Here is a 19,305-nt window from a genome sequence, read left to right on the forward strand (position 1 = left end):
ATCCAGATGGAAATATTGGACTTCCGTACTGTTTGGCTGCCCCCGTCATTCATGGGATTCAAAGACAAGTAAGATAATTGAGTGGGCCTGTTTGAAAGGGTCAGTTGCGCTTAACCTTCTGCACTTCTGCACAGACATGTTTTTTATGTTTTAAATAGATTTTTTCATCAATTTGAGCAGCACAAATTAATTTCCTTTCACCTCCAATACAGAAATCTCTGAGGTCAATATCTCAAAACCTGGGCGATTAAAACAAAGAACTACATTCATGGCTAGACACCATTACTACAAATGATGGTGTTTGAATTTTGTGGTCTTACAGTTTAAGATGGAAGAGTTAGAAATTAAAAAACAAACAAACACATTAGTGACACAGTGAGGAATCATTAAAGTGATAACATTAATAATCAAGTAATATTATATATTTATATAACACTGTCAAAGATAGGCAAGTTAAATCTTCATTTTACAATTGCACTTTCTCAGCTCTTTACATCTGTAATACTGAATAGCTAATGTCAGGCATTGTTTTTATTCAGCAGATAGGGATTTCAAACTATTTACGTAAATATAACCTTTCATGCAGAAATACATCTCAAATGACTTTTACTGTTACATTTTTTGTTGCGTTTCTGAAGTTGACAGTGGGAAAGATTGTTCTAGCATTGGCAACATAAGTTTTGCATTTTCAGGATCTGTGAACATATTTAATTTGTTATAATAATCACATTCTCATTGGCATACACTTTATTTTCTCTTTTTTCTTCTTCTGCCAAACCTGGATGTGTTCATTAATGACAACCATGAGGGCTGAACCAGAGGATCCCATTCAGGGAATCTGGAAAAGTTCAGAACTGATCATTTCAAGATCTGGAAAGTTTGGTTCGATTTGCATGCATCATCAAAACATTTAACACATTGAAAACACATGCTGTGTCATGTATAAACTGTTGAAATGGAAAGTGTTTGGAGGCCTCTGGCAGTGTAAGCTATATGTTTCAGTTTAGTCTAAGCATCTTCACTTTTAAGCACCACAAGATCAACTATTACACTGTTACTGTTACTTCAACATTCAAAGCCTTCTCCAAACATTTTCAGGGTACTTTGAGAAAGGGAACAATACATGAAAAGTACTTCTTAGCATGAGCCTGAAAATACAATAAAATGATTCTTCCTGAGTATATAATGTGACACTAAAGAGCATCTGAGCAAAGTGTACATGAGCTTAAAAGGCATAATGTCCGACCAAAATGAAGAATCCCATTAAAGCAATCAATGTCTCCCCATATAACTTAACTGCATTCTCACTTACGTTTGGAGGAAAACATATTTTGCTTTATTACTTTAGTCTTTGACGTATCACAAATACATTTGTATTGATAGTCTGTGGAAAGCCGCAGCAAGTGACGTAGCACAACAAACGACGCACAGAGCAGGTGATGTAGTATATCGTGTGACCGTTAATGAAAGTCACGTGGTACAATCATGGATGTATTATAATAACTGGATAGCGGGCCCCAAGATGCTGCCTACAACACATGCGCAGTAAAATCTGTTCTGCACTTGCCGAAATTGAGCCAATCGCAACGCTGCATCCATTTACCCTGTGCATGTGTCATATACCTTAAGACCGCCCAAGACCGCCCCAAGACCGTGTCCCAGCCTCTTTCAATAAGCCTTGGTTTTCTTCTGGGGTATGCGGCCAACTGAATATGTGCAGTAGTGTTTCTCCCGCTGGTCCAGCCCATGAGTTCCTGCTCAGCCCATAAACTTTACATTGTGATGATGTCACATATTTTAAAATGTCTTTTCTCGGCTCGAGGAAAGTTTTACAAATATAAAACCTCCATGGATCAAAAATTCATAGTAGAAAGAGTCATAATCGACCTTGTTTGCAGTTTGAGGTGTCCTGTCAACAGTTTTACAGACGTCCCTATTACTGTGATGGTCTATGGGGTAAAGGCATTTTGGGCCGCAGAGGGAGACTTTGCTTCAATACCGCGAGTGGCCACTGGAAAAAATTCTATGCAAGGCTGATCGGCAGCACCATATCCAGGTCTTATTATACACCCGTGGATATAATAACGTTATTAAAAGTTATATGGTGTAATAGCAAGCAAAACATTCACTAATTTTAAATAAAGTATAACAAAAAAAGTCATACCATTATGTTTTTTTTACGAAAACTAACCATGTAGTGTTGTGTTTTTTGTATTGTTTCAATTTACAATGTCAATCACATGTTTAAAACTGTGTAAAACTGTGACCGTAATAAGAAAATAAGTTTCCCTCTATTAATAATTACCTAATTGAGAATGTAGTTTAGTTGTATTGGAACATCATTTTGTAGGAGACAGGGTTTCTGAATGGCCACAGAATGCCCCTATCCACTGTGAAAAAACATTTAAAACTGAAATATCATAAAAGCACTTGATGGAGCAGTACATGTAGAAAGAGCAGTGCATCTAGGCAGCTTTAAATCTGTTTAGATGACTGCAGTGCTCTGTATAGTGGTCACAGAGAATGTATTTTATCTATAGATTACAGGTTTGATCCGTGTGTCCAAACAGCCCCTGTTCCGTCTTCATACTTTGCTCTAAATTAAAGTGACATTGTTAATACTGCTAAACATTTTAAAGATATGCAATAAAATAACAAGACTCGATTGGTGCAATCCTGCTTCGTATCCTGGCCACAGTTAAAACTCACCAGAGCTTAAAAACACAGTCAAACACATTCTGTGACCCCAATGATGTCACTCGGCCTGCGGCAACAACTCAAATCCAAACAGTCACTGAGAAGGAGGTGGTGGCTTCAGTGTAGATGGAGGGGTTACATTTGATTTCCGCCTCTCTCCCGTTTCATCTGGACCCACGCTGCTCCCAAGTGAAGAACGCGTGAACCTCCGGACAGTGTTGCTGAACGACGAGTTCATGATGGAGCCGCGAGACCAGTCGAAGCGGGGGTAGATTCGCTTAAGAACTGCCCGTCGAAACAGGATGTATACCCATGGATCGAGGATCTGGTTCCAGGTGGCGAAGCGTATCCATAGGAGGAGGTCTCTGATCCGGAAGGGACCTCCGGACAGCACAGTTTGTGCAATAAAGACCTGATGGTGGAGGGATGGAAGTTGGGATGAGGATGAAGGAAAGGAAGAGGCAAAGAAAAGATGCAGGAGAGGAGTGGGGGAGGGATGAGATGAGAGAGGAAGTCAAATAGATGCAGGGGAGAAAAGACATCAATTACAACAGACAACAGACAAATTATAGTTGAAAAGAGAAAGGAAGGAGAGATTAAAAACAAGGAACGAGAGGGAAAAGATGAAATCGGTTAATATTGCAAATGCACACAGACACACACACATACAGTATGTGTTAAGCTTACTGAGGGAATGGCTAGACTAATTTTGCCATGGCCATCCTGAGGCAGTGGCTGTTGCAACACAATTATCCCCCCTGCTTTACTTAAGCTGCAGCTTTTTATGTGAGGCATAGCCTTATTAGCATTAGCCCGTCGGTCTCTTGTGGGGGGAAAAAACATGCTAACAAGCTCCTTAAGGAATGACAAATTGGCTTATTGTTGTCACAGTTCCAAACTCAGCTAGTGCCAAAAGAAATTGGTCGACTGTGGTTTACACCCAAGCAGTGTGAGGAAACAGCTATAAATCCACTTCACCATGTTAAAAAAACTGTTGCATGCAAGTGTTGAGATGAAGTGCAAACCACAGTTTTAGTTAGACAAACTTTTCTGAGAGGCAAAGATGCTCCGGAGACTGAAACAACCAAAAAGTCACAGTTTTCCAGGGTGCAAGTTATCTTCCACTTTCACAGAAGGTGGCATTCACGGTCTTGCTTACGGGCAGAAGACTATTTAAAGCTAGATAAGTTACTAAAGCAAGACATTTACTGAGTCTGGACAACTTTCTTGATGTTTAACCCTTATCTGTAAAGATTCCCGCAGCTCTGCTTCAAAGAAATGTTTGAGTAAGTAAAACTACAATCTGCAGATTGTTCAGCTATCATGTTTTGGATGGGAAACCATCTGTGTTAGTTTCAGGGAATGAAAGCAGGCAGAAGGTCAATAAACAGACTTGACAAAGGATTGTAACTATTAAAGTGCACTGTTTATTAACTGACTAGGAATGGAATGAAGTGGACATAGCATCAGCAGAAACACCAAGATGAGACACCCGCCACACTATGAAGCATGCTACCAATGATGCTTTGAGGTTATTGGTAATGGTTTTGGAATCCAGTAAACTGTTGTAGATGAGTTTCACTGGCAGATGTTTAGGAACATGCTGAGGTAGCCGGCCAACCACCATAAACCACAGCCCAAAGTTATAATGGAGGTGAGCAGTTACTATGGGGAAGATGTGTTATTGAAACAACCATTCAACGGTTTACTTTCTACTCGCCTTAGTTGTGACACTTGACACATGATGTATATCCAGGGGTCAAATATCTGATTGCAGGTGGCCATTCGTATGTAGAACAAAACAATTTCATCTCTTACAGGATCGTCAGTCACCACGCTCCTCAGAATATATATCTGTGCAGGGTGTCACACAACTGAGGTTAGACAGGACTGCAGAAAAAGATGTGCTCTAGTCAGGTAGCTTTGGCCTTTCAGTCCCTTAGAATTGAGGTTCTGAATTGGCAACTTAGTGGTGGTATCAAAAATGACAGTGTGGTAGATGGCATGCTGAGCTGAAACACATAGACTGCACCAGTTTTCACCAGGATTGCCTTACTTCAACACGTTCTCATCCCAACTCATTACATAGCTTACTGATGCTTTGTCTGTACTCGGCTCGTGATTGGTGCAGGTGGGTGTGTGGGCGGGGCCTCAATATCACGGCTTGACCTCAAGGACATAAAAATCTCAAGATTGCAGATTCCGTATCTGGGATATTTTGGCTTCAATTTTGTACAGTGGGAGGAAGTGGAGATGCGTCGTCCTTCTATAGATACAGTCTATGGTATTACAATGGACCATTGAGTTATAATTCTATCTTCGCTGTCATGTTCTTTCCAAATAAATTTGGCTAACCCAGGGGTTAGTTTTCAACCTGTGTGAGCGTTGGACCTGATTTTAATGATGTTGCCATGTTGCCAGCAATTACATTGGTGAGAGCAATGTAATAACTGACAGAACCAATAGCTAAAGCTATGCAAGTAAAATCCAAGTTGTTATAAACTGGAGTTTTACCATAAAAGGCACTGATCTTTCCCATGCTCTAAAGCGCAGATGTGCCATCTCAACAAAGGCCTTAAGGGGCTCTCTGATCCAGGGTAAGATCAGAAGGCTTTCAGACCAACTAGTTAGGAAGCTGCATTGCTAAGGAGAAATGAAGCATATAGAGGAGAAGCAGAGAAAAGGAGCTTAGGACTTTGTGATGCCTTATTATGGTTCAAACAATTTAAGGGCAGCGCTGATAACAACAAGAGCTGGATAGACAGGGTCTGGGTCAGGTGCTTTCAGATACCTGAGAAACCCATCATTTGGAGAACAGAACACCATTGATCAAAATGCTTTGCAATATCATAACTGACTGCATTTGTATCTTCCCATCTACAACCTTATAAGTGATGTTGTGTTGTTGTTACTTTAGGTCAAAGTTCAATCTATCAGATCACACATTTTTAGATGCTTATTTCTCTGTAGTATTTCACAAATTAGAATCAAAATCTGAGTATGATAAAGAGACAGTGAAAAGATGGTGTTTTGTGGATAGCTTTCGGGTGGATAGTTATATTCAAAGTGTTTATAGTCAATAGAAATGTTACAATAATATTTTTTCCTTCCCGATACCGAGTCCGATACCTGAACTTGAGGTATCGCCCGATACCGAGTACCGATCCGATACAGGCGTGAGAAAAAAAGTTATTATTATTATTATTCAACAGCTGTTACAATCTACCAGCAATCAGTTCTTCTTATATATATATGGTATGGGCAGTATCGGATGTATTTCTGATACTGGTAACGGTATCGGAACAACTCTAATAGTGAATTGCTAAAAATGTGCCAAATATTAAGATATACTTTGGTAAACACAAAGATCATGTGAACAGATGTTCCTCTTCTGCATGCAGCCAAATAAGGCACATTCTCCTATGGGTCTTATCACCACACAACACACTCTGTCACAGACCACAGACTACCCAGTTACAGAGGCTCACATGCGTTCACACAGGTTGAAACAGCGCCAGAGAGCTTCCTGTGGAATGCTGGCCCATAGCAGCTTCACAATAAACTCAGTCCTCAATTTATTCTGCAAAAAGAGCGCTGATCCACATAAATGTGTTTTTTTTTACAAGAATTAGAATTGGAAAAAGTATTACTGTAAATGGTATGGTATGGTTTTTTGACAAAAGATAACTGTCATGTAGAAGTCTGTAATGGGCAGAGATAATCAAACATATGTCTCATTGACTGAATTCAGCTGGCAAGAAGTGTCAACAGGCAACATTTGTATCAACCTTAAATAACCTTATGCATTAATGCAAAGATACATAAAGATGCTAAAGTGGCGCTGCAACAGGATAGAGTGTGAAGTGTGTTTTTCATCATGGCTTTATCATTTTCCATAAAACCAGTCCTAAACATATTGCCTGCCAATTTTTCCTCATACAACGGTTTATATGATATCCTACGAAAAGTTATTTCTAATTTTTTGTGCATTTTCCTACAATTTTCCAGCAACACGTGTCAATTTCTGCTCATTACATGCTTACAATCTTTTCAAAATAAACTTCTGTCTTCATAGGAAACAATTTGGTTAGGTTTAGGCAACAAAACTACTTGGTTTAGGTTTAGGAAAAGACCGTGGTTTGTGTTAGAAGAACTCCGGAAGTGGTGTAACACAACTACAGAAGGTACGTGACAAATAAATCAACGTTGACTTCTGGTTTCACACGGGGTATGAACACCGGTTTCCCGGGTGAAAATCTGTTAGCTTTTTGACCCACCCATCCACCCTGGCCTCCTCCCTATGCGGCATTTGTCACTCTTTATACTTCCTGGTTCACGATTACATGGATTAAATACAAAATTATTTAATGTGATATATAGGAATTACAGTCCAGTACTTTTCGTAGGTATAGCTTCAAACGATGTATGAGAACAGCCTGTACATGCACACACATAGGGCTTACTTATTTGAAATTGGTAAACTCACCAGAAGGGGGCACCAGCAGATAGAAGCGATGACCATGATGAGGATGAGCTGAACCATCATCTCTACTTCGTGGTCTCGGCGACGCTGGGTGCTGCCCTGTCCGCAGCACACCTTGATCAGGGTCACAACGCTCACCGTGTTCAGAAAAAATGACACAGCGATGCACATCAGCCCGACCAGAGAGAAGAGCATGGAAAAGCCCAGGTCATTTCCTTTAGAGCTGATGTTGAAGAAACACCAGGAGCCAGGCAACTGCATGTGGTAGCTCCCAATGCCCGTTAGGGGCAGCAAAGCTATGCAGCCGGCGATCAACCACACCATCAGCACCATGGAGACTGTCCGGCTCTTGGGTGGGTTGGTGGTGCGCGCAAATGGACAGTTGATGCCAATGAAGCGCTCCAAGGCCATGGCGGCACCAAGCAGCAGTGGGCACAGTCCGTAGAACACCATGGACATGCCCATGAAGTTGCAGAAGTGGCAGTTTGGATCTAACTGGCGCCAATTAAAGTGTGTAACATGGAATGAGATCACAATGGAGCCGGTGACCAGAAGACCCATGGTGTCAGTGACCACCAGGCCACCCAGGAAGATCAGGAAGGAGCGTGAGCGGCTATGTATCCGTCGGAAGGACTTGAGGAGAACTACGAGGGCAACGAGATTGGAGCTGATGCCCAGAGTGCCAAAGATGCATGAGAAGTAGGCCGAGGCGATGGTGGGTTGGTACTCAAATGGAGGGCTGTTGATGGAGTAGCAGAGCGGGGTGGTGTTGTTTGTGGGTGGCAGCGCTGAGGTATTCATGGTGGTCAGCTGGTGTGGGGTCGTTGATTTCAGATGACTCAGGGACGGCAAGGCGATACCAGTGTGAGGAATCTCATATCTCGCTTCAACCTCAAAAGTAAAAAGAGAAAAGTTAAACATTGAAACAATACAAATAAAATGAGCAAAGTGAAGAAACTATCCAGCTAGTGCGAGAGTTGGGCTGGTTGTGTTGCGCTTCAAATGTGGCAGCCTTCATGGGGATACAATTCTAAATGGTGCTTATCCAACTCTTTATTCGGACTGTTTTTTTTTGCAAATCTGCTGGTGCTGAAAATTGACTTCTATTCACCCATCCATTTTCTATGCATGCTTATTCCCATCTAGAGTCACATAGGGCTGGTTTATTAAAGAGGACCTATTCTACTAGAACATGTTTACATGCTTTAATGTAAAAAAAATAAATATATATTCTCATAGCGGATGTTCTGCAGCGCCTCTTTTCGCTCTGTTTGAGCTCCTGCCTCCCTGACCACACCCTCCGAAAAGCTCAGTCTGCACTGATTGGTCAGCTGGCCCACTTTTGTGATTGGTCAACCGAACCAAACTCTTCCGACTCTGCTCCAGCTCCGCTCTAACTGGCTTTGTTTGAGGGCGTGCCAAACTAGCCGCAAGGCAGGTATTATGCAAACGTTTTATTTGGTAACATCACCACATTACGGAAGAAAAAAGGCAAGCAAGCTGTTTCAGGCAGTTCAGGAGCAGTGTTTCTGTGGGAGAGAGTAACTCCCTCTGACGTGGACTTTGGGTTTTGTAACTTTGCAGACCTTTTACATGAACAAAAACACTATATAACACAACAAAAAAGCATAATAGGTCCTCTTTAAAATTATTTTTTTCACATTTGGCTATAATATCCATTGGTCTTTATAACACTGTATTCACCAAAGTGTCTGGGAACATGGCTATTGTACATTGCTAGAACAATGTCCGACTATACAAGAAACAGAAGCTTGTCAGATGATTAAGCCATTTGTAAACGAGCCAACGATATAACCAGATTATCTAAACCACTTTATTTTGAGGTAAAAGTGAAAGTAAGTGCACCCACAATATTCCTAATTGTACAGGAAAACTGCACAACTACAAGTCAAAGTTGAATCAGGAGATTGGGCCGTAAACTGTGATGGATGGTTACAAAGGACAGTTTACGTAATTATTTCACGGTTTTCCTTTCTTTTCCCTCTCCGACCTCGGGGTTGTCTGACCATCTGACTGTTGTTGTTTGCCCTGTCTGACGTGTTTTTAGCAATGTAGCGATGTTCCCAGATCTCAGCAATTTACTTGGTAGGTACAATAATTGTTACAAATAACAATGATTGTTAAAACCACATAATATAGACCCTATCCTTTAAAAATCTATGTTTTAATCCAAAGCATCTTGGGATACAGTGAGTGCATTTCTAGGATGGACAAGTAAGCCATATAAAGTCGATGTAACAGCTCAGATACAGCGCGTACAGAACACCCACTCAAACACTCGCAGACAGGGACAGCATGGGACAGAGATAGAGAGGGTGACACAGAGGCCGATATAGACAGAGAGAAGGAGAGCTGTCATATCCTGGTAGGAAATGCAGTTATGTGAAGAGTACTGACAGAGTTACAAACAGGAAATAAACACATAACGTCACAATCAGTTTAGGATGTTGTCTCTAGTGGCCTGTTCCCAATATACTGCCCGTCATAGATTGTATGAGACTGGTGAAGTGAAATCAAATAAATAACCAGCATTTTACTTAAACAACATATTTGTTTGATGGCATGTTGGTATTGACGTCATTCTGGAAATATTAGATGTTATCACTCATAAATTAACTTTCCCCTGATGTTACCTGGTGTACCAACTATGTCTCTGCTCAACATTCAAAAGTCACCTCAGTACATCCTGTCAGATGATTCACTTCCATTAAGTAGGTATATCTGATCATATCAAGTTGTGGGTTCCCCTGAGCATCCTGACACTCATTTTATCAGTGAACAGGTGGTGTAAGGTCACCTTATGTGCTGTAATGTTTGTGTAGATGTGATGCCTTTTTAAGATACAATAAGACTTCAATGAAGCAGGAAACTGGGTCAAAAAGGAGTGAAAGAGAAAAAAGAAAGCAAACTGGAGGCAATACACAAACTTCAGCTAAGTTACCAAGATAAATAAACATTTAAAATATTATGTTTCCATAAATAAACTGTGCTGAAATAAATAAGGATCAGAGCTGAAAACTGTACTGGACAACTTCGGATTTGATGATAATGCGTGATAACTGCTTGGAAACTATTAAATTCAATACCGAGAAATCCCGTAATAAAGATGCCTATGAAGGATTTTTGGCACTTGTACAGGCATTTTCCTGCAGTCTATTGTTTAGCTTGCAAACTTTAACCCTCACTGGACTGTAGAACATTAAACAGTGAAGGTAATGACTTTAGTAACTTGATCTGAAAAGCAGGAGCACTTTAGAAGGATGCACATGCAGCACAGACTTTATTTCATTAGTTGACTTTTCTGCACCACAACCTTTCATTTTAATGTTCTCCCGCTTTTTGCATCAAGTTCCTACACTTATTGCTGCTCTCATATTTTCCTGTAATATTAGTGTTAGAGACTTAGAGATACTGAAGAACAAATCGGAAAAGAAAGAAAAAAACATTTGGCGCCATGCACAATGATGTGTGAAGATACAATTTTGCATTGCCGCATCGCACATTTTACAAGCCTGATGCATCACATCCGGAAAAACAAAAACATCTGTCGGTTTATCAGCTGCACTACAAAAAAAACAGCAGGTTTCTGAAAGTGTCAGACAAGACTTTTACTTTCATTTAGCAAAAACAAAATGAGAGGCAACTTCCATGCCACACACAACTTGGTTTACTTGTGTTATGAAGACCGATGCCAATTTACTTCAGTAATTACATGCCATGGCTGATTCACACCTGATTAAAAGAAAATTCCCCTGCAACTGAAACCAGAGACCTTTAGGATATTTTTTTTTTATCAACCATACATTTCAGAAAAAAATGTTTTTTTTCTTTTATTCTGGCATTAACAAATTGGACATGAGTTAAAAAGGAAATTTGCTTTCCATTGTGGGAAATGGAAACATCATGTTCAGTGATGTTCAGTGCACATTGTTCAAACGGTATGATCTTGTGAATACATGATTTATATTACCCAATAACCATGACAGAGGTTTTTTTAGTCTGTCTAATTATCACATTTTCCCAAAAGGCTTAAAACGTAAATTGAGAGAAACATTTGGATTTTCCGCTAAAAGCTAACGACACTATTACCGGATCCTTCTACACCTTAGAGAATAGTAGGATGAGACAGACGGTGCTTGGCGCCAGCTCTTGTATGACCCTGAAAACCTTTTGAGTGTGCCATTAGCCAAAAGAGCCTGTTAGCGTCTAAAATCAATAAGTCATACTCAAAATTACTCCACTGAGGCAGTACAGTGGTTTCCTATTCAAACTAATTGGAACCCCCAGAAGCTTAAATCATGAGATGCGTGTATGTATGCCACGGAGAATGCAAAGTGTGTGCAAAATATGTGTCGACAGGTTCCTGAACTGAGGATGTGATCTTTTTCCAAACGCTAAACAGACTGGCTTCCATGAGACACTATTCAAATACTGTGTGTGGTGTAAAAAATACATTCTCTACTGTACTTGTGGTTGCTTGAAAAGAGACCTCTGGAATGTTCTGCTGTCCATCCAAAGTCCTGCTCAATCCATCATGATGATTTTTTATCCTTGTAATGTAAACCTCTTCAGCAGATTTATTTATAATGTCACTTAGTAAAAAAAGGTTGTTATGCATTACTTTATCAAGACAAAAGGGACAGATGCACAAGAGAGTGAGCAATAAATATGGGATATAATAAAAACAAGCTCTAGACAAATTCCTTTGCATTCAGTCTACTTGGCCAATGAAGTGGTTCTGGCATTGTGCTCTTAGATAAACAAATAAAACAGAAACTTCACAGCCTGCTAGTTGAACGTCTTCTTAATCCTCAAGACCCAGAATATCAACTGGTGTAAAAATCTTGACCCTATATGATATCAATAATAGAATCGGGAGACAGGTCCCTGGTAAATGCCACAGGGTATCTTTCCAGTTAAAACAATAGTACAGAGACAGAGAGAGAGAGAGAAGAAAGAACAACTAAAGAGACAAAAAAAATATGTATTTTTGTTCTTTTTACAAAAATCTGACGTGTGTTTTGTCAAAACGTCTAAAGTTGCTCATGATCCTGAGCTAACTACATTTTTAGAAGATGTTGGCGCTGGCCCTTAGGCAATAGATGTTAGGCTAGGTAGAAAGAGGTCAGGTCAAAAAGAATGGATTACACATACCACTGTGTTCATGGAGACCTGAGTCCACATTTCAAGCAATATCTTATGCTACACCAGTGTGCTGCTGTGCCTCACTGACTTTCCGAATTGAAGAAGCATCTTCTGCAACTGCGTTGGATCCAGCAACATTTCCCAAAATCTATAGTCAAAGATTTCAGTTTCTGGCAAACAATTCTGCCACAGGGGTCGAGCTTTGGTTTATTTAAACATGCGCATCATCAGTGGGAGTTCATTGATGAAGCCTGGAAAATGTTAATGTCACATATTACCCATTAAGCTCAATAAATACTTAGTTGAAAGGAAATTTTGCATGAAATTTTGTAGAATTTGAATGGACGCTCTCTGTATAAAATGTTGAAACAAAGTTTTTTCATTATATTATAGTAACCCCGAAGTCTGTGTTATTTAATCTGCACTGAACTGACTTAGTGCAGCTTTCTATCAATGGTAGGCTACTGAATGGCGACAAAACTATGAAACTATGCTTGCATTTTACATTTGCAAATCCATAGCAACAAAACAAAACAAAACCATTAAAGTTGACAAAATGCAACTTCTACTGCATGCCCTGACAAATAAGAGTCCCAGAATAACCCTATTTATTCTGATAAACCGTCATATTTATAATCATAAATGCACAAGGAAAGGGTGGGCTAACATACAAATATCATAAAGTCTCTAATATGTAAAATCATTCCACATTTTTGGAGTTCCTCTAAAGTTTAAATTTCTTAAATGATAAATTCCAGGTATCATTTTAATCTTTCATAAATATAAACATGGCTGTTTTCTGATAAGGTTTGTTTACTAAGTGATTAAAAATTGATCTTACCACCACAGAAGAGCTTTCAAGGACCGAGTTGACTCTCAGCTGGGAAGTGTGCACTACTCCATCCAAACCACCACTCTGCACTTGTAAAGATTAATAACACAAAGAACAGTCACAGGAAGAGGTGGGGAACATGTCTCATGTACCAAGTCCCATCAGATGGAAGTAAAGTCCCATATGACAAACTACAGCATGCTGCAGCAGGAACCCAGATATTCTCTGCTCCCTTCCCCCGCGGTTCAGATACTCATCTCTTCCCCTGCAGTCAGGCTTCCTTTTGCTCAGTTCACCCCTCCCCGGAAGACAAAAGGGGACGGACTCCAGGAAGACACCACTGAGTATTTTAGACTGAAGAATGAGCAACAGAGAAAAGTCGTAAAGCATCAAACTGAAACTGTAAGTGGAACACAGAGGGGGGAAAAGGGCATTTGTCTCATCTTCAGTTTTAAATTCTATTTGATTTTGTACACGTGTGAGTATATGAGATGGGAAGGTGGAGCAGCTGTCAACGAAAGACTAATCATTACACCAAAACATAGCACATATAGGTATGAACAGCTACAGTGCTCAAAATGAAATAGAAATAAAAGTGATAGGCCTTTCAGAATATTATCTAATAGCTCTAATTTCTTTACATCAAACAAGTAAAAAAAAAAGCTGTACGACAATTTTCTAATACAATTAATATCGCAAAACATTTGCTGACTAGAGACTAAAGCAAATGGAGTAATCAACCTCATTTAACGACACAGACAAGACTAATCTGGATCAATTGGAAAAAGCTGGACATGCCATGAGCAGAGGTTTTTATCTCTTTGGTTTCAGGGTTTTTATAGAAGAGTTTACACAACAGAATGGCGCCTTCAGATACACATGTGCAGTGAAGATGTGGAACGAGGCTGCCACATACTTTCAGCCAAGCACAGGCCTGTAAATCAGTCAGAAAGAGAACCTGAAACTACTGATCATTTATTTTTTCATTGTATGTATTCTGGAGCTTTATGGCTTTATGATATACATGACTGGCTTTTCCCAAATGTTTATCATCTGGGAAACTTCTCTCAAAAGGACATTGTTTATGAACTTGTCATGGACAATAACAAAGATGAATTTCTGGTGAATTACATTCTCATTCTTGGAAAATTTGATTTGCAAAAATCCAAGTATATGAAAGTGAAATCTAGGTTTAATGTGTTTCATTCTGAGTTTCTTTCTTACATAAAAGCCCTTAAAGTCATTAAAAACACAAATGCTTTGAAACTTCTTAGTATAATAGAAGAATATGAATTACAGGTACAGCCCTCGCCCTTAAATTATTTTCATGTATAATTTTACATATTTTATCTGTTTTTGTTCCGTATGCACCTTGTCCTTTTACCCTAATGCAATGATGTATGACCCATGTTGTTTGTAAATTTGAATTTGTTCAATTAAAAAAAAAAAAAAAAAAAAAAAAACTCTGCATGTGACTGTGACTATTTAACATATATCTTGTTTGTTTAATCCATACACAAATAAAAATGTAATAATTACAATTTGTAGTTTTAGGGGGTGTTGTTCGGTATAACTATTTATTGACAAACAACAACTGGGCAGATGACTCCCTGGAGTCTTGAGTCTCCTGAGTAAAAACGCTGTGTTTTGTGACCCATCCATCGTCCCCAACCTCCACCTGTTATGGAGTTTCACACTGGCTGTATTACTTCCGCTTCTGCTCCTGTCATAATTACTACGGTTGCTACAGGTCGCTGTCGTGTTCTTTTATACCTTCATTCGGTTATCTACCATGTGAAAAGATGATAAAACCTACTAGTAGGCATAGTAGGCCCCTATTGACCCACATCTATGGGGCTTATAGCGGCTAATAATGCCTATTAATAGCGTGACAACAGTCTAAACGGCTGCAGACCTGACCATAGTAGGACATTTGGCACCCACTTTCATATCTCTTTCAACACAATTTTTCTTAACTCACACACACACACACACACACACACACACACACACACACACACACACACACACACACACACACACGCACACACATGTTTGTTTACATTACAATACCAGCCTCACTAGTCCTCCCTGATAAGAGCCTCGGAATAAGGCAGCCACCGGATCAACACTGACCATAAAACCACAAACAATCCTATCCAATGGGGACAACGAGAGAGTCTACAAACAGCAAAAATGTAAACAAGAATGGCAGTGATGGAGTACGGTGTCATTATCAGTGAGAAATCGCTGTAATTTCTCCGCCCACACCCGTCACCAGCACTTTGAGCAATCTTCTAGTTTGGGCAGCCTTTTGCCAATTTGAAGACAGAGACCTGTAATCTTGGTGTGATCTCTGATACATATCATTTCATGCTCAAGTAGCAAAAGTGGTGCAATCATTTTCAGCTGAGGCTCATGGTTAAGATTTAGGTGTTTTCTTTCATATGCTGAGTGACCAGGAGATGTGTCATACTTTTATTAATTCCAGGATCAATTATTATAGCTTCCTTTATGCGGGGCTCAGCAGCGGAGATAAATCTAAAAAGGTCAAATTCTTGTACTTGGCTAAAATTAGGACCGATATGCATCATCCTGAGAATATGGGACTCCAATGGCCCACCAATGACCCTTTGATAAATCAAATGTGGTGACACTGCTATACAGCTTGCTTGATGTCAGTGGAGAGTGAGGCTACCAACAAAAGATTTTGGTGTATCACACATTAATAATACATTTTGCTTTCATGTGAAAATCTAATGGAAGTATGATTTTCCCTTTTTGTGAGGATGCCTGTACAATCCAATGTACAGTACAGTACTTTTGACACTGTCAGTTCAGCCCGGTCACAAGAAAAGCCGTGTGAATGATACGATAATGCACAAGGCAAAAGCGTGCAATAAGAACGCCGTTCTTGCGTTAAGTTTGTCATTTGTACAGTGTGTACTGACTGCAATGTAAATGCATCCGCAAAACTATGCTATGCTCAGAGCTAGTGACGTAGAATAAAAAGTGATAGCAACTGCTTATGGTGGGCAGGAGGGGAGGTAGATGGGTCCAACAAACACGGGACTTTCAACCAGGAGACCGGTGTTTTGTTTTACAAGTCACGTTAGTGGCACTTGTTGTAAGAGCCAAAACCTGATGCTGGCATACTGAGGTTGTGGTGTAATTCACTTTTATGAACACTAGGTGGCACTGCATTAATTGACTGACCCAGCCACGGGTATATAAGTAAGGAGGTGTGTTGTTGGCGTCAGGGTTTAGCCCGGAAGGGCAAATGGTTTTTGACCGCAAGGACGCTGAAATGTTTGCTGTGTAGTTGTTGTTACTCGTTGCTATGGTAACCGAAGCATGCTTCCTTAATACCATATTAGGAATAAAGGAACTGTTATGGTAAACCCAACGAGCGGACTCAGGAGCAATTTTGTACAGCACAACAGACAACTAAAGGACCATCTACAGCGAAAAGCGCGTCAGTCCAGGGCTAATCACCTCAGTAGCTAAAGTATCAGACTTTAACTCCTACAATTAGTCAAAAACCTGTCCTGTTGGACCTCCGTTGAAACGGCGGCACGTTTGGAACTCAACGGAGGCGACGCGGGAGGACGAGGAGAGCTGCCGGTGTGGATTTCGGCTGCGTTTGGAGGACGTCTGCAGCCATCCATGGGCGGAGGAGTTACGGAGGAGCTACGGAGCTAATGCTAACGCCGGCTGTGGAGCATCGGACCACGGCATCACTACAAGGCGCCCGACGCGGAGGTATCGTAGCGCTACACTGTGTAATGGCCATATAAAGTGTGTGCACACATACGCGGGCGGAAATCCAATGCATTGGTTGCCGAAGCGGGCGGACTTTGGACTTTGCGCTGACTGTTTGTTACATTGACTGTTAAGTGACTGACTGTTAATCATGGAGAGTCGCGAAGCGGCGTCGGGCCGTTTTACCGGGACTGGTGCACAAACCGCTAGTGAGACTGGCGGTGTTGAAACACCAGCTGAGAAGCGGGTAGTAAAGCTCACCGTGAAAGCGCTTGCTGATAAACTGGAAAAGTTGCAAGACAGCAGAAGGGCTCAGCTAAACAAAGTAGCAAACATAAGAAAATCAATGCAAAGTTTGATGGTTATGGGTGATAAAGAACAGGTACAAAATGCTCTCGAAGAGTTGATTAATGTGTGTAATGAAGCTAAATGTGTGCATGAATCTCTGTTGGTTTTGTTGCCATGTGATGAAAAAGAAAAACATGTAACATGGTTTAATGCAAAAATGTTGGCACCAAATGAGTGTATTGCTGAGGCAAAAAGGTTGGTTTCATGCATTGAAGGTGACACACATGAAAAGGGTAATATTGAGGATGATATTCATCCAGATGATAGTGTTTCAAATGTTTGTAGCAAACACTCAAGCCACAAAAGTGTCAACAGTGGTAAGTCCAGTACCACATCCTCTGCCAGAATAAAGGTGGAGGCAGACAGAGCTGCACTCATGGCTCGCGTTGCCTCTTTAAAAGAAAGACAAGCTTTGGAGGAGCAAGAACAGCAGCTGAAGGGTCGGGTTGAGCAGCTGAAGAGGAAAAGAGAGCAGCTTGACTTGGAAGCTGAACTAGCTGCATCCACTGCTAAGCTAGCAGTATTGAGGGCATATGATGTGGGAAGCTCCTCTCAAGTACCATCAAATGGCATGAATTCCTATTTGCAAAGGGAAAAAAGGAAACTGGAATTTGCAAATGTATTGAATCCTTCTGCAAAGGAATACAAGCCTGGATCATGGAAATCAACACAACAAAATGATATGACAAAGGGATCATCACTGTCTAATAGGCCATTGGATGTGAGACCACAGGAAACTCAGCATGGGCTAAAAGCTGCTTCAAAATGTCAACACAGGCCAAATGAACATCAGCAGGAAAACAATTTGTTGGGAACATCACAGCATCTGCAGTACCAACCAACAACTGCTCAGTTAAAGCCAGAGGAAAGGCAGCCTACATACCAGCATTTGGTCGGTCAACATCCAACTGTGGACATACTTACCATCATGCACAGACAAAACGAAATAACAGCTGCTTTGGTTCAACAGCAGCGTTCACTGTCTCTACCACCGAGAGATATTCCCTTATTTGAAGGTGATCCTCTCCAATACAGGACGTTCATCAAAGCCTTTGAGCAAGGAGTGGAGGAAAAGGCAGGACAAGCAGATTGTTTGTATTATTTGGAACAATTTACCAGAGGACAGCCACAAGAACTGGTACGTAGCTGCCAACATATGGATCCCGAGCGTGGCTATGCAGTGGCAAAGGGTCTTCTACAGGAACACTTTGGCAATCAGTACAAAATCGCAACTGCTTATATGGAAAAGGCTTTGGCTTGGCAAATAATAAAATCTGAGGACGTGAAAGCATTCCAAGCGTACTCTTTGTTCTTACGTGGCTGTTGTAACGTGATGGGGGAACTCCAGTACATGGAAGAACTGGATATGCCTGTAAACATGAGAGCCATCATTTCAAAGTTGCCATACAAAATGAGAGAACAATGGAGGACAGTAGCTCATGACATAATGGAGAGAAGCAATTACAGAGCTTACTTCATTGATCTGGTCACATTCATGGAGCGTCGTGTCAGAATTCTTTCCGACCCGCTGTTTGGCAACATACAGGAACCAACATCTGGCGTTACTGGGACAAAGCCTCTCACCAGGTTTAAACCACAGTCGGGGTACAAGGTGAAGGGAAACATTGTTGCCACCACAGTAACATCTAAGGACTTGCCCCAGGAGGCTAAGGAACCAACATCAGATCCAGCCAAGGATGAAAAAGATGAATGCCTCTGCTGTGCTTGTAGTCACTCATTGGACGAGTGCAAACAGTTCAAGGGAAAGACGCACAAGGAGAAAATTCAGTTTCTGAGGGAAAAGGGAGTTTGCTTTGCATGCTTAGGTGATGGTCACATGAGCAGGGATTGCGAGAGGCGCATGACATGCAAGGTTTGTGGACAAACTCATCCCACGGTGCTTCATATCAAAAGGCAAACAACAGCTTGGCAGCAGGAACCATCTCAACAGCCATATTCATTCCAAACATGTGGACATACAGGGGCCAGTGAGGACCGGTGTGTTCTATCCATTCTC

The 19,305-nt window shown here is 40.8% G+C and overlaps 1 protein-coding gene across 6 annotated transcripts in view; it reads right to left on the reverse strand.

Moving 5' to 3' along the window:
* Window positions 1-407: 407 nt before the first annotated feature.
* Window positions 408-19,305, reverse strand: part of tbxa2r (thromboxane A2 receptor) — a 36,714-nt gene continuing 17,816 nt past the window's right edge. The window contains exons 1-4 of one of the 6 annotated variants that reach the window (XM_074634601.1): window positions 13,188-13,451; window positions 7,184-8,071; window positions 4,418-4,551; window positions 408-3,109 (exon numbers count right to left, since the gene is read on the reverse strand). In XM_074634601.1, coding sequence (XP_074490702.1) covers window positions 2,932-3,109; window positions 4,418-4,551; window positions 7,184-7,981 — 1,110 coding nt within the window. In that variant the 5' untranslated portion in view covers window positions 7,982-8,071; window positions 13,188-13,451 and the 3' untranslated portion in view covers window positions 408-2,931. Of the gene's footprint in view, window positions 5,341-7,183; window positions 8,072-13,187; window positions 13,452-19,305 lie in introns of those variants that run through there. The other 5 variants (XM_074634597.1, XM_074634600.1, XM_074634596.1 and 2 more) reach the window with 5 other exon arrangements.

Source organism: Sebastes fasciatus, chromosome 5 (assembly GCF_043250625.1).
Source record: "Sebastes fasciatus isolate fSebFas1 chromosome 5, fSebFas1.pri, whole genome shotgun sequence".
NCBI classification, from domain to species: Eukaryota; Metazoa; Chordata; class Actinopteri; order Perciformes; family Sebastidae; genus Sebastes; species Sebastes fasciatus.